Raw genomic sequence first — 16,205 nt, 5'->3', positions numbered from 1 at the left:
TCTTCACACAGCTGGCTCCTTCTTGTCACCCAGTCTCAGCTCAGTCCCGCTCTTCAAACAGCTGGCTCCTTCTTATCACCCAGTCTCAGCTCAGTCCCATTCTTCACACAGCTGGCTCCTTCTTGCCATCCAGTCTCAGCTCAAATGGCTCTTCTACAGAAGCCTGTGGACCACCCACCCGACATCAGCTCTGCCCCCCCAGAGACGTTCCCTACCATTTTACTCAGTATTATTTTCATAAAATTTGCAATTCCCTGATATTTTCATTTCTTTGTCTCTTTCCTCACAAAAGCCTAAGTATGGGGAGAGTGACTATCTTGCCTGTCTTGTTCAACACCGTATTCCCAGCACCTAGAATACAGCCTGGTACCAAGCAGGCACTTAAACATTTTTTTAATAAATATTTTAGAAAAATAATGCTAAGCTATGGACACAAGATCTAATCAGTTAGCAAGCAATTATGCTTCAAATTTCTAAATAGCATTTCTTCCTTATTTTTCTATATAAAAGAACCTCATATGTATTAAGCATTTTGAAAGGAAGATGCATTTCTAATTGCTATCCAGTTAAATACAATTTTAGATATATGCTAATAGCATATACCAAGAATAAATTTTTGTAGCATGAAACAATCCATACCATCTTTAATTACTTGGCATATTCTAAAACTCTCTCCTCTTTACCAGAACTGATATCAAGCAACAGGCAAACTGGGAAGAAGAAGAAAAAAAAAAAGCTTTTTTCAGAAAATTTAAGAGTTTAACTGCCTTCAGCTTTTTAAATTTTAAATAAAAAGGGCAATCAGCTCTTCCAAAGGAAAGATGAAGTTAAATTACTGTTTTTACTTATAATTTTATTTCCCACAGCTCAATTCAAAGCATTAATAGAAATAAGGCTTTTCTGTTACTGAACACCCGATACGAAAAATAACGAATAACTTATTGTCAATTCTTTTAACACTTGCACTCCACATGCATAACCAAAGGAGAAAATAAAAAGGCATAAAAAGTATGTTTGTCTGCGTTTTTTATTCAAAAAAGTCCATGATTCTTTGGTGGGGGGGGCTGATACAAGATGGCTTTCCAGACAGATACTTTCTACAATCTCTGTAATCATCATAGATTTGAAAGGTTCCCGCTCTCCCCATCCCCTTTCCTTTTGGCACCCACGAATGTGATCGTTTCTAGTGGAGAAGGAGGGACCTGGCAGAACGTGACCGGCGATTAGTAGAGGGTGTAGCCAAACTTACCAAAAAAACTGCATCAGAAATGTGTGACGTTGATGACGTATCCTACTCTTGAAACTTCACTTCGTCTACTAAAAAACAAGTGTCTACCAAAAATCAGGCTGCTACGGGAGGCGAGCAGACAACAGGTGGCCAGCTTTTAAAGATAAAGGCAAGAGCTCTTCATTTTCATTGTTCATACGGAAGGACTTAGGAGCTTGGTGCTGACCTGCCTGACTCAATTCAAATTCCTCTCTTCAGCTGTGCTTTAGAGCCGCAGGGTATTGCCAAGAAACTTGGCTTTTAAATCTTCAAATTTTTCAATGTCATTAGAGCTGAATGGATTTTTCTGAACATTACTGCAAAACTGAGAAGAGGGGAGCCTTACCCACCCCCTTTTCCAAAACCTAATAAAATAAGACAGATTCAAAACAGATGGTAATGTTACAAAAGCAGGAAAAAATACAATGCTATGACAGTACTTCTTCTTCTTCTAAGACTATTTCCCACCTGTCGCATTACCTATGTGGTTGAAGTTCTCAGAGGAAGGAAAAGCGAACTGCAAAACCTCCTGACAAAGTAGCCATTCTACCACATGGACAAGGGCTTATTTTGTCTGCCAGCCACAGATTCCCAAGCTTTTCCCCCATTTAGAGAAGGACACATGAGTGAGGGTGGGGAGAGCAGGGAGCACAGTCAAGGACGTCAAACACGGTCTCCTCTTACAAACCCAGCCCCAGTCCTTAGTGGCAACTGACTGATGCTTCATCTGCCATCTTGGTATTCACAGTAAGCAACATCTTTCTTTAAAACTTTTCTTGTTCTTGCTGCTCTTCTTGCCATTCTTGTCTTTGTTTTCTGACATCTTCTTTGCTCTGATTTCTCTCATTAGGTCAAAGAACACCTGGAGGTGGGGAGGAAGGGATAAAGAATGGGAGGAAAAAACTACTTAATAATTTAATGAAATAATTCAACTGAGCAGGAAACATAGTTACATTTTAAAGCATAAAATCAAACATTTTTATAAACCATGTGTCATCAATAACAAAGGATCTAAAACAAGTAAAACATATTCTAACTATACAAAGCAAACTTCTCTACTTATATCACACAACTAGAAAGAATCATCATATTGTTTCTACCACTCAACAGCTTAGTTCCAAATGATAAAGTCTTTTCTTGCGATAAGTACTACGAAGGGAAAAAATATTTTAGCCCAGAACAGCTCTACAACAGTTTGTGAGATTTACAAATATCGAGAGTAAGAACAGTAACGAGACTTTCTAGCACTTCAAACCACCAGAAAAGGAAGACTATGAGTACTTGTTACAAGGCACTTTATTACGCATCACAGGGCCACATTTACTCTTTGTAATGACCCTATAAAGCAGACAGTCTTAGGGATGAGTTTCCCAGCATAAACCCACAACAGCAGACCTGGGGACGTGGGGGGCGGCGATAAATTATCAATGAACTATTGGGGAGAGGAGAGGGAGAGAGGTCCTGCCACGTGTACCCCTCCCCATGTATACCCCTACCCTAATTCCACTGCGTTAGCCAAAGAAACTTGATCAAGCACAGCTGAGGCTCATCCTTTGAACACCAGTTTGTTATTCAGATATGGATTATAATTTGTCACAGTGGGTTGGGCTCTGACTGCTGCTACCAGTAACCACGCCAGAGTACTGATTACGCCCAAGTGGCCAGAGACGTGTAAGGTTTCTCATGGACAATGACAGAGGCCGAAAGTGAGAGACAGAGCGTGCGCCCTTATCTCTGGACACTCACACCAAACCACAAGCTCCTACCTCTTATTTTCCCAGACATACCTTCTTTTCCTTGTCCCTTGGATCAAGCTCCCTGCGTGTGTGGGACTCACAGGCATTGTCTACCAGCTACAAGCGGGAAGAAGGACCCTCCTGAGATCAGGCCTCTAAGGAGAGCACACACCCATAACAGCAGCAGTGAATGGCTTCAAATGTTACGGGTTTTTTCTTTTTGTTCTAACAGCAAAAGGCAGGAGGAGGGGAAGGGAGGGTGCCCGATTTCAAATGATGACCAGGTTGTTCCTTGGCTGATCTTATCGACAACCTTCTTCAGTGTAAATTGTTTACAACTGACCACAGTGCTGCTAGTCATGGGTTTCTTCTGGTTCCTGTCTGGCAGGTCAAGCTGGTCCAATGTAGAAGGGGGAAATGACCGGCCACCGTGCAGCTGGTCCCCGTTTCCACCCCACTCCCATCCCTCACAGAAGTACACATCCATCCTCCCCTGCCGGGAAAGTCTTCCTGAGGTGTGTGAAATGGAGGATATGTCTAGATTTCCCGTGTGGCTTCTACAGCTAGGAAACAGTTCGGCAGAAAGGAAGAGATGTGGACCAGCACCAGAACCAACCTAAGAGTCAAGGTGGCAATGTGAAGTGAAGTAGCTAACAACCTAACACTTCCCGCTGCAGATAACAGTTGCAGACGACAACTCAACAGATCTGTGGTATTACAGAGGCCGCCCGTCAACAGTGCTTCTAAAGTGACCCCTCTAATACGACATCTGAAACACCAATGTACTCACGGCATCATTTCAAGGTGGAGTAACACTCGATTATAAATCTCCCTCTCTTCAGGGAAGAAATGCAGGAGAATTATCTCTTCACAAGAAAGAGAAGGAGAGGAAGAGATTTGGGGGATTCAGACGCTGATGCTGACTGAAACACAGCAGATGTATCTGCTGTTTGGCTCCCAAGAGGTATGCATTTAGGTTTTAGGAGCATGGATTATGAAACAAGAGGGTGAGGGCAGAGGGAAAAGCCTCATCTTTAAGGCTGCCAATTTTATCTGTGTGACATCTTGGGCCTTAAATACGTATATACGTAGGCAACAATAGCCATCCCTAGCAGGTGAACTGGCAGATTGTTGTCAACATTCATCATTGTCAAGGTCATCCTTTCATTAGTTTCAGAGATCTGGGGATGGAATGGAGACAGAGAGAGAGAGAGAGAGAAAAGGTTCCTGGGGATTAGTGACTAAGTTATGAAGACAAAACCACAGAACCTTGGCTCTGTCAGTGGACAATAAGGTTCAAAGAATAAATCTAACCAGTAACTGAGAGCGAAATCAAGAAAGCGTGTTTCTTTCTGGGCCACTTCTCGGGGAGCATCCCATGAAGCCGCCAGAGACATGAAGCCTGCTGCCGAAGATCAAGCAGCTGAGGAAGATGGAAGGGCACAAGGAAGCTACTCAGGTCAGTCTTTCCAGCAGTTTTCACGAACCAATGGCCTCATCTGACCATACTTCCAAGAGCTATGTCAACATTATTTATTCTCTAACAAAGCCTCATGACAAAACAAAACGACTGGGTTTTTCAAAATCCAGCGTCAAGCTCTCCCAATGCTCCTCATGATAATGGCTAGGACATCTGGAGAAACCAGTCTTGTCGAGTTCCCATAAAACCAACGGGGCAGGAGGTCTACGCTCTGCTGTTTCTCAAGTCTGTTTGGCAGAGAAGCACGGGTCACTCGCCTACCTTGTCCACGTTGGCGCGCGTCTTAGCCGACGTCTCCACGTACTGCACGCCCCACTCTTCAGCTTTACTCCTGGCCTCCTCAATCTGCACCTGCCTCCGCTCCTCTAAGTCAGACTTGTTCCCCACCACGAGCAGTGGAATTTTATCTTCTTCAGCCTTAACACGGAGGATCTGTTCCCTGGGGTGTTACATTAAAAACAGAACAACTAAGAAAGCTATAGTAAGAACCCAGGGTTGTCAACCTACCTAAAATGGAAAGCTTTCCTAAGGCATAAAGACAAATGTCCACATTTACGGCCTGTTCCAAGGAAGCATTCCCTAGCTGCTGTCATAAAACTAAGCCAAAACCAAACCAAAGCCGTTGTTGTCCAGTCGATTCCGACTCATAGCGACCCTACAGGACAGAGTAGAACTGCCCCACAGGGTTCCCAAGGAGCGGCTGGTGGGTTCAAACTGCCAACCTTTCCGTTAGCAGCCAAGTTCTTAACCACTGTGCCACCAGGGCTCCCGTCATAAACTAGACAAGTGCTTTTCAAAGTCTGGTTCTTGGTTTGCTTGCATCAGAATTACCTGGGGTGCTTGTTAGGAATGCAGATCTCGGGGTTCAACAGTAGTCCCAGAGAAGCAGATGCCTGAACAGGGGTCCAGGAATCTGCATTTCAAAGGACCCGCAATTTACAAGCATTTTTTATCATTAAAAAAAAAAAAAAAAAAGTGACCCTCTGCAGTACTAGCAGGCTAAAGGAAGTAGCTCCCTGAAATGCTGACTAACGCCTCCTGAAAAAGTGGCATGATTTCATTCGGAAAGGGAGGAAACCCAGTGTTTTTCAAATGGAAGGTGGCCTATTAGAGGATCGTGAAGTCAATTCACGGGGCTCAACGTGCAAGGCTTTTGCTGTTTCTGCTGTGTTTTGTTTCCGTGAAATGGAATATCACGGAACAGAACAGCACACAACCGAAATATCAGAGGACACCTCAACCTGTTTTGTGACACTTTGGTTTCAATCACGTCTGTGTGTGGGTACATACCACCCACCCCCCCACCCAGTCTGCACAGTAAACGTTACAGGCAACAGAATGGGGACACTTATGTTAGGCTATAATCATATTCCAACATGTATTTTTTTTTCTTCTACAAAGTGAAAAAAAAAAAAAAACTATCCCAAGCCCTATGGGGAAGTACTTTTAAAATATCTTCTCTAAAAAACTTACTGGCAGCACATTAAATTTTACCTCTACTAAAAATAACCAGGTATCTAAAATTATGAACCAAAACCAAATATTAATAAATATTAAATATTTTGCTTCCAATATTTTGGCCCAGTGGAGACATCTCTACTTCTACATTCTAAAAAGAGTCTCCTTCAAAAATGTAGTTTGTGGAGATTTGCATTAACTTTTATATGATACAGGGTAACATTTCACAATAATTAAAATATTTTTTAAAAATTTTCATGTGGTTAATTTAAGTACCAGACACCAAATACTTTAAGACAAGCGAAAAAGGAGAAAAACAAGTAGATACTAAAAATGTGCCTCTTGAAAAGCTTTGTTGTTCCCTCCATTTCAACAGGGGTCAAAGAACATGATATATTTAAACGTACGTGATCGGTAAACACTATGAAAAATAAACACTGACAGCCTTCTGGCTCCTCAGCCTTGTGAGGCATGTACAATCACCTCACTAATAAACATTAAAAAACAGGAGTTCTAGTCTCCTGCGACAAGCCCATTTCTCCAGTTCACAGAATACTGTCCAGGGAGTTTCAAGGAAGACAGAGTGCATCAGTGTTCCATTTTATGTTGGGGCCTTACCATTTAGAAGATAAATACAGAAATGTTGTGTTTTACAGCTGCTAACAGGTATAAAATACAGCGACTGAGTTTAACCACAACGGTCTGGATAATCCGCCTCCGTCCTTCTGAGATACCTGGGCAGCGCTGGGACTTGTATCTAATTGTTGAGAGTCTAAGTCAAAAGAATTAGCTTCCCCTTCTTTTTGTTTTAGGCATTCATCTGTCCTTTTTCTTTTAAGGATCCCTCTTCTCACGTAACAATCAAAACTCTTCTCCCAAAATGAGATGAGATTCCGCTACAACTCCATTAGCGTGTGCAAATATTATCTGTGTGCACACGGTAAGCGGGGGGCAGGACGGGGAAGCAGTCTCTCCTCTCTGGAGATGACTCTTCTAATGCCCAACACCCTCTCCTGGTGAGTCCTGGGACAATGGGAAATCGAACGGCTCAGGACAGGGAACAAAACAAGGTAGTGTGTGCATCTGCCTGTTCTACCACTGGGGAGGCATAAAAACAGAATTAAAAATCTATACATGATGCAGATGCTGACACAATATAAGTATGCGGGCTGTATCCAAACGTAAAAAAACCTCTAGGTATGCCCCCAAAATTTGCAAATAGGACTTTTCATGTGAGTTCTAGTGATTTAATGGATCACCTCAACAAACACACTATAATTCCAGAGAACTGAAATATTCAACTCCTTACAGACTTGGAACCATGAAGCCGAACAACTGAGGCACAGCCTGTTACCTTCCGCTCGCTCTGCGGGGTTTTACCTACATTCACCCCTTGAGGTCTCCCTGGCTCAACGATGCTTCCTTCCAAATCTCGGGAGGATATTTAGCGTCCTCATTTTCACCGCTGGTTGAGCACCTTACTTTCTGACCAGAACTTGCTAAGGAATGAAAAACAATTACTGTTTTTTTGTCTTCCTTTTTAGTACACCGTTAGATTCTAATTTCAACTTGACCTGAAGTCTCTGGATAGGTATGTTGATAAGGAGGGTAGATTAAAAAAAAAAAAAAGTTGTGTAAGAGAAATGGGAAAGATGGGAAAGGTACGTATGGAGTAAAGAAAGAGATACGGAAGATAAACATTATACCAAAAAGGCTCAGTGTTTCTTAATACAAAATGAACTTAACATCTTTACCCACTGCATTTTAGACATGAATGGGAACAGTGACTATCTGCTCGCTATAAGCGCACCATGTGCCGGGCCGTGAGAGGGTCTGGGAACACCACGGAATGATGGGCAGCCGCGGTTTCGGTCCTTAGGGAGTTCACAGTCTAATGCACCATTTCACCTCATTTCATTAACCAACAACCTCATTTTCAGATAAGGAAACAATCTCCAATGTTAAATAAATATGCCCACAGCCACAAAGCTAGTAAGTGGCAGAGCAGGGATTCAAACCAAGTCTGTCTGATTCCAAAGCCTAGATTCTCTCCACTCACCTATACTAAAGTCCTTACTTATCTGAGTCACACTGACTCAAATCTTTCATTCTCTGCCACTGCTTCATAAACCCCAAACTAGATCAAAATTGTTACTTTTCTAGTAAAATTATGAAAAAGGTAGAGTTACATCTTATCGATTCACTATCTCTCGTGATTTGTATGAAAACAAAATTATAGGTTCTTAAGTATATGGAATACCTTCACCCTCTTTCAGAAACAAGAGTTTAATATTCAGAAATCACAAAACAGGGAAGCCCGAAGAGATTACAACAAATGGTGGACTACAATGTGCCAAGATTTGGAAAGGAAATTCTTTCAACAGAATTCTTCCTAATAATAAGCTCAACCCTCTACTATACTCAGAGGTGGTAACCCCGAGTCCTTCTAAGTCTAAGATTATGAAAGGAAGGAAGCAGCCCCCACGCTGAAGGAGCTGGCTTCTTCATTTCACACTTACCTGAATTCGGCCGTTGCTGTAAAGGACTCGTGTTCTGTGATCGAGAACACTAGGAGAAAGCCTTCCCCGCTCCGAAAGTAGTTGTCTCGAATGGCTGCATAGTCCTCCTGGCCAGCAGTGTCCAGAATGTCTATCTGGACTTCTTCACCATCAAGGACCACTTTCTTTCTGTAACTGTCAGCTTTGGTAGGTTCATAGTCTTCTACAAACTGAGGAAAGAAAGAACATTATCAATAAGCAACAAGTTTTAAGGCGACTAAAATCTGCAAAAAATAAAATCGATCCACGGGTACTTGGCCTATAATTGACTGAGTATGTAGTGAGTGTCTATAATTATCACACTGTGAGAGGCACTATACAGTAACAATAAGTCCTCATATAACACTTTAGGTCTTTACAGCTCTCCGGTCTATCTTTTTTTAAAAAACAACAGGGGCAGATATCCCCATTTTACAGACGAAAACAAAGAACACTTGGGAATATTATTTCCAGTATAAAATTATATCTGAATACCAGTGGCATAGCTTCCAGCATCACAGCAACAAACAAGCCCCCACAATATGACAAACTGACAAACAGATGCAGCTCTGGATGTGCTCGTTCATCTATGTTTATATTAAGAAATTTGGAAGACAGCTACCTGGCCAACCAACTGGAAGAGACCCATGTTTGTGCCTATTCCCAAGAAAGGTCATCCAACCAAATGCAGATATTAAAGAATAATATCATTAATATCACACGCAAGTAAAATTTTGCTGAAGATCATTCAAAAGCAGCTGCAGCAGTAAATCGACAGGGAACTACCAAAAATTCAGGCTGGATTCAGAAGAGGACGTGGAACCAGGGATATCACTGCTGATGTCAGATGGATCCTGGCTGAAAGCAGAGAATACCAGAAAGATGTTTACCTGTGTTTTACTGACTATGCAAAGGCATTCAACTGTGTGGATCATAACAAATTATGGATAACATTGGGAAGAATAGGAATTCCAGAATACTTAATTGTGCTCATGAGGAACCTGTACATATATGAAGGGGCAGTTGTTTGGACAGAATAAGGAGGTACTGCGTGGTTTAAAGTCAGGCAAGGTGTGTGCCAGGGTTGTATCCTTTCACCATACCTATTCAATATGTATGTTAAGCAACTAATCCGAGATGCTGGACTACATGAAGAAGAAAGGGGCATCAGGACTAGAGGAAGACTCATTAACAACCTGCATTGTACAGATGACACAACCTTGCTTGCTGAAAGTGAAGAGGACTTGAAGCACTTACTGATGAAGATCAAAGACTACAGCCTTCAGGATGGATTACACCTCAACATAAAGAAAACAAAAATCCTCACAATGGGACCAATAAGCAACATCATCATAAATGGAGAAAACATTGAAGTTGTCAAAGATTTCATTTTACCTGGATCCACAATCAACACCCATGGAAGTAGCAGTCAAGAAATCAAAAGATGCATTGCATTGGGCAAATCTTCTGCAAAAGACCACTTTAAAGTGTTGAAAAGCAAAGATGTCACCTTGAAAACTCAGGTGTGCCTGACCCAAGCCATGGTATTTTCAATCGCCTCATATGCATGCAAAAGCTGGACAGTGAATAAGGAAGACTGAAGAAGAACTGACACCTTTAAATTATGGTGTTGGAGAAGAATACTGACTATACCACAGACGGCCAAAAGAAAGAACAAATCTGTCTTGGAAGCAATACAGGCAGAACGTTCCTCAGAAGCAAGGATGGCGAGACTACATCTCACACACTTTGGACAAGTTATCAGAAGGGATCAGTCCCTGAAGAAGGAAATCATGCTTGGCAGAGTAGAGGGTCAGCGAAAAAGAGGAAGACCTTCAAAGAGATGGACTGACACAGTGGCTGCAACAATGGGCTTAAGCATAACAACAACTGTGAGCATGGGCCAGGACCAGGCAGTGTTTCGTTTGGTTGTACGTGGGGTCATTACGAGTCAGAATTGACTTGATAGCACCTAACAACAACAACAAAATTATAATATAAATATTGGCAAGGATGAGAAACAGCTCTTATTCATAATCAACAAAAGTAGAAAACTTACCTGAAAAGTAATTTGACAAAAGGTACCAAAACACTTAAATAACTATACAATATGATGAACTACACAAAATGATAGATAAACAGGCCAAAGATTAAATGTTAAAAATGAAACCACTGCAGCGCTAGAAGGAAACACGGGTGAATTCCTTCACTACCTTGAAGGGCGGAAGGTCATTTTAATTAAAATCCAGAAGCTATGTAAAAAAAAAATTGATAAATTACATAAAAATTAAAAACAAACGTCTGTATGGCACACACACCATAAACAAATGACAAACAGGAAAAAAAAAAATTTGAACCACATCACAAAGAGCTAATCTCTCTAAATATACGGAGTTTCTAGAAACAGAATTGAAAAAAAAAAAAGACCAACAATCCAATGGAAAAAAATGGGTAACAGACGTAAACAGATAATTTACAGAAAAATAAATACACATGACCCTAAACATATAAAAAGCTGTTTGTCATCACTAATAAAAGAAATACAAATTAAAACTATATGAGACACCATTTTTCACCTACCAGACCAGCAAAAATCCAAAAACTTGACAACATACTCTAGAGGACAGGCACTCTTTTACATTGCTAGGAAACATAGAAATGGTACAATCCTGAAGGAGAGGAATTCAGCAACATCTAACAAAATTAGAGACGCACTTAAACTCCGTTCCAGCAGTCCTGCTTCTAGAAATCTAATCTACAGAGACAACTCACAAAAATATACAAGGTTATTCACTGTGGCACTGTATGTAATACCAAAAGATTAAAAACTACCCAAAAGCCCAGCAATACAGATCACAATGGAATAGTATGTAGCTATAAAAAATGAGGAAGATAACCATGTATGAATATGGACACAGCAAAGAATATAATAGTCTATCTTTTGCTCAAGAACATTAGGGAGAGTAAAGAATAAGAGTATGCATGTGTGCCCAACGGTCAATAACTACTTTAAAACAAAGATGAGAATGTAAAGGGGCAGAGAAACCGATTAATGGAAACGGAACAACCAGAACGGAAATAATAAGCATGTTCCTGTGTTGTGAAGAATGTAATCAATGTCACTGAACAACTTGTACAGAAACTGTTTAATGGGAATCTAAACTGCTGTGTAAACCTTCACAAAAAACACAATAAAATATTTTTTTAAGAACAGTATGTATATGTGTGCCTACACAGGTATATATGTATGTATGTATGTACGTATGTATTTGAATTTTTAAAAAGGCACCTAGGAAGGACAAACAAAACAAATTTAACAACTGTCGTATTGAAGGATTTCCAGGCAACACGTCGCTATAGACAGAAAAACCACGCCATCCCTCCACAGCAAAGATCTGAAAAACTAAGTCAAACAGAGAAAAACTTCAATCCTGACACCCTAAGCATCAAATGAAGAGATAAAGAACTCAGCCAAGCACCGAATGGAATAAGAAACTGACAGAGAACAGAGAGCGAGGAGAGATACATGTAGAGGCCCCTACCAGCTAACGCAGCAGTGATCTGCCATCTTGGACTGTCGGAGATCAGCAGACAGGGAGTACGGGAAAGCAACTTCACGGAGCTCCCAGCAGGAGACAGAACAATGGGTAACCAGCGATATACACTTTCCCACCCCCAACCCTTCTTCACCCCCACTCGGCCTCCTCTGCTTCCTGTGGCCACAGTCTCTTGGCCAGGAAGCAATGGTTTCACCCCAGTGCCGCTTGGATTCTACCCGCCCACACTGGCCGGCTCCCTGAGTGCCATTTGTTGGCTGCTGCTGTTGTTTTTTCCACTTCTTTTGGTTTCTTCCATACCTCTCACCACCTCCCCCTCCTTCTTCTCAAATACCTGGCTCCGTGTGCCATCTTTGCTTCTTCCTGAAAGGCTGTGAAATGCCACTTGACTGTGGAACACCTCCCCAGCCCGTGCCGCCATGCTGGTGGGATCCCCTGGGCTTTCGTTTGTTTTGATTTGTTTGTTTGTTTTCTTTTTCTTTTCTCGGCTTGGGAGGCCCTTCTAGCCAGGCAGTTCGGGCAGCTTGGTAGCTACGGCCTCAGTCTGTGAAGCCGTGCAGTGGGATCCCAGGGGGATTTCTTTTTTCTTGTTTTTATGCTTTCTTTGTTTTCTTTCCTTTTCTCTCTTTTTCCCTTTCTGTCTTTCTTCATTTTTCAGTTTCTTTTCTTTTGAAACCTACCTTCTCTTCCTGACTCCTGAATACCTGGCGCTGTGTAACACTTCTATCCCTTCTAGCCAGGCTGTACTCCACGGCCTGGGAGCAACTTCCCCACTCCTCTCAGCCGTACCAGTGGAATCCCAGGGGGCTCTGCTTTTCTTTTCCTTTTTTTTTTTTTTCTGATTTTTATTTATTCATTTTTTTCTCCTTTACCCTTTTTCTTACTTTTTTTTCTTTTTCTCCATTTCTCAGTCTCTTATCTCTTCACTCCAATGGCAAGCTCTCATAGCACTTTTTTGTTTGTTTGTATGTTTTTGGCTCCTATTCCTCTCTCTTCTCTCTCTTATTTCCTATACCCATCTTACCCAACACATCACAATCTCCCCCCTTTCCTGCCTACCTAGACCATGCGCTGAACATCACACCCCAAGCAGCACACACACGGCCTACCAGAAACTTTCTTACACTGATTCCTGGCCCACCCTGTAGGCCCAGTACGTGTCACAAACAACCCATCCCAGCAACTCCCCCGTCAGCTGGACCTGCCCTGCTGTATCATACCTGAGTGACTTACCCTGCCCACTAGAGAAGAAAGTGAAAAGTATTGTTCCCACAGACGAGCAAACAACAAAAAACACACAGCCCGCCTGCTCAGACATAACGAAATAAAACAAAAAAGCAGGACGAAACAAAGAAATCTACAATCAATAAACAAGGAAAATAACTACTAAATGCCCCAAAGACAGTAGACAATATCAAAACATGTTAAAAAAACAGGACAAGATGGTTCCAGAAGGCATCCAAAATAAAACACCAGATGACTTTCCAGTAGAAGAAAAGGCTGTAGAATTACCTGATAGGGAATTCAAATCTCTAATATTCAGAGCCATCCAAGAGTTGAAGCAAAAAGCAGGCAAAAACGAAGAAAAAATAGACAAATTCATGGAAAAGGAAGACAATTTCATGGAAAATAGACCAAAAAAATGGAAGAATTCAGGAAAATAATACAGGAACAAAATGCCAAAATAAATTCACACCTAGAAATCATACAAAAACAACAATTAGAAATCCAAAAGATAAACAACAAGATTTCAGAAATGGACACTGTCATACAAGGGCTGAGGAGAAGGTTTGAAACAATGGAAGACAGGATCAGCGAAACTGAAGACAAACACTTGGATACAACTCTGAGGAAAAATCAGAAAAAAGAATGAAGAAATCTTGAGAATTTAGTGGGATACAATCAATAGCAAAAATCTTCGAGTGATCAGAGTTGCAGAACAGGAGGAGAAAACAGAAAATACAGAGGATCACTGAAGCACTGCTGACAGAAAACTTCCTCAATATCAGGAAAGATGAAAAGTTGACCATCCAAGAAGCACAACGAACCCCATATAGGAGAGACCCCAAAAGAAAATCACCAAGGCATATCATAATCACACTCACTAAAATCAAAGACAGAGAATCCTGAGAGCAGCTCGAGAAAAACAAAAAGTCACATAGAGAGAAGAAACAATAAGACTAAGCTCGGATTATTCGGCAGAAACCATGCAGGCAAGAAGGCAATGGGATGACATATATAAAACCTTGAAAGAAAAACAATTGCCAGCCAAGAATAAAATATCCTGCAAAACTCTCGTTCAAATATGATAGTGAAATTAGAACATTTCCAGATAAAGAGAAATTAAGGGACTATGTAAAAAAACAAACCAAACTTACAAGAATTATTAAAGGGAGCCCTTCAATCTGAGAACTAACAACATCAGACCACAGGCTGAATATAGGACGCAGGACTGTACCAGCCAGATACCAACCTAGGAAATGAACTCTCAAGGACTATTCAAAACCAGAAGAATTACAACAGGGAACCAGAGAGGTAAATTGGTAAATGACAACAAAATCAGAACAATAAAAGAGGGAGTAAACAATGTAGGTATAGAACTTTCTAATGGAGAGGAAGGCAAGGTGATACCATGTAATAATAGCCAGGTTCAAACCTAGGAAGACGGGGGTAAATTTCAAGGTAACCACAAAGAAAGTTAACAAACCTACTCATCAAAATAAAGAAGAAAAACATAAAGTCTCAGTAATAACAAAACCTACAAAAAAAAAAGAAATGACGAAAAAAATCCACAAACTAAAGGAATTCAGCACAGGAGAGTAAGAGGACCAAAGAAAACGTCAGCACCACAAAAAAAAAGCACTACAAACCGACAGCAATAAACTCACAACTATAAATAATTATACACTGAATGTAAATGGCCAAAATGCACCCAAAAAGAGACAGAAAGTGACAGAATGGATTAAAAATATAGGATCCATCAATATACTGTCTAAAAGAGACACACCTTAGAAACAAAGATGTAAATTTATTAAAAATCAAAGGATGGAAAAAAATATATCAAGCAAATAGCTACCAAAAAAGAGCAGGAGTGGCAATACTAATCTCAGATAACATAGACTTTAAAACAAAATCTACCATAAAAGACAAAGAAGGACACTATATAATGACTAGGGGAACGATCTATCATGAACACATAACCATAATAAACATCTACACACTCAATGACAGGGCTCCAAAATAAATAAACTCTAACAGCACTGAAAAAGAGAAATTGACAGTTCCACAATAATAGTAGGAAACTTCAACAAACCACTCTCAGTAAAGGACACAACATCTAGAAAAAAACTCAACAAAGATACAGAAGACCTAAAGGGCACAATCAGCCAACCTGACCTCATAGACATATACAGAACACTACACCCAACAGCTGCAAAGTACACATTCTTTTTCAATATACAGGGAACGTTCTCCAGAATAGACCACATCTTAGGTCACAGAGCAACCCCCAACAAGATCCAAAATGCTGAAATAATACAAAGTATCTTCTCTGACCACAACGCCATCAAGGTAGAAATTAACAAGAGGAACAGCAGGGGAAAAAAAATCAATTACATGGAAACTGAATTAGCATCCTGCTTACAAACCACTGGGTAATAGAAGAAATCAGAGATGGAATCAAAAAATTTCCAGACTCAAACGAGAATGACAACACATCATACAAAAACCTTTGGGACACAGCAAAGGCAGTCCTCAGAGGACAATTTATAGCAATAGATAAACACGTCAAAAAAGAAGGGACAAAATCAAAACATTAACTACACAATTCAAATAGAGAACAGCAAAAAAGGCCACAGCCACCAAAAGAAAGGAAATAATAAAGATCAGAGCAGAAATAAATGAAATAGAGAATAGAAAACAATAGAAAGAATCAACAAAACCACAAGTTGGTTCTTTGAAAGGATCAACAAAACCGACAAACCACTGGCCAGACTGACAAAAGAAAAACAGGAGAGGATGCAAATAACCCAAATAAGAAATGAAATGGGGGATATTACAACAGACCCAACTGAAATAAAAAGGATCATAACAGAGTCTTATGAAAAACTATACTCCAACAAATTTGAAAACCTAGAGGAAATCAATAAATTTCTAGAAAAACACAACCTA

At 40.6% G+C, this 16,205-nt stretch overlaps 1 protein-coding gene across 1 annotated transcript in view; it reads right to left on the bottom strand.

The window, feature by feature from the left end:
- Positions 1-205: 205 nt before the first annotated feature.
- Positions 206-16,205, bottom strand: part of RALB (RAS like proto-oncogene B) — a 69,027-nt gene continuing 53,027 nt past the window's right edge. The window contains exons 3-5 of the mRNA XM_012558979.2: positions 8,461-8,669; positions 4,745-4,922; positions 206-2,129 (exon numbers count right to left, since the gene is read on the bottom strand). Of these exons, the coding sequence (XP_012414433.1) occupies positions 2,010-2,129; positions 4,745-4,922; positions 8,461-8,669 (507 nt within the window). The 3' untranslated portion in view covers positions 206-2,009. The remainder of the gene's footprint in view (positions 2,130-4,744; positions 4,923-8,460; positions 8,670-16,205) is intronic.

The sequence above is a fragment of the Trichechus manatus genome, unplaced genomic scaffold, assembly GCF_000243295.1.
Source record: "Trichechus manatus latirostris isolate Lorelei unplaced genomic scaffold, TriManLat1.0 scaffold00203, whole genome shotgun sequence".
Taxonomy (NCBI): Eukaryota; Metazoa; Chordata; class Mammalia; order Sirenia; family Trichechidae; genus Trichechus; species Trichechus manatus.
This window is presented reverse-complemented; position numbering and strand designations above follow the sequence as displayed.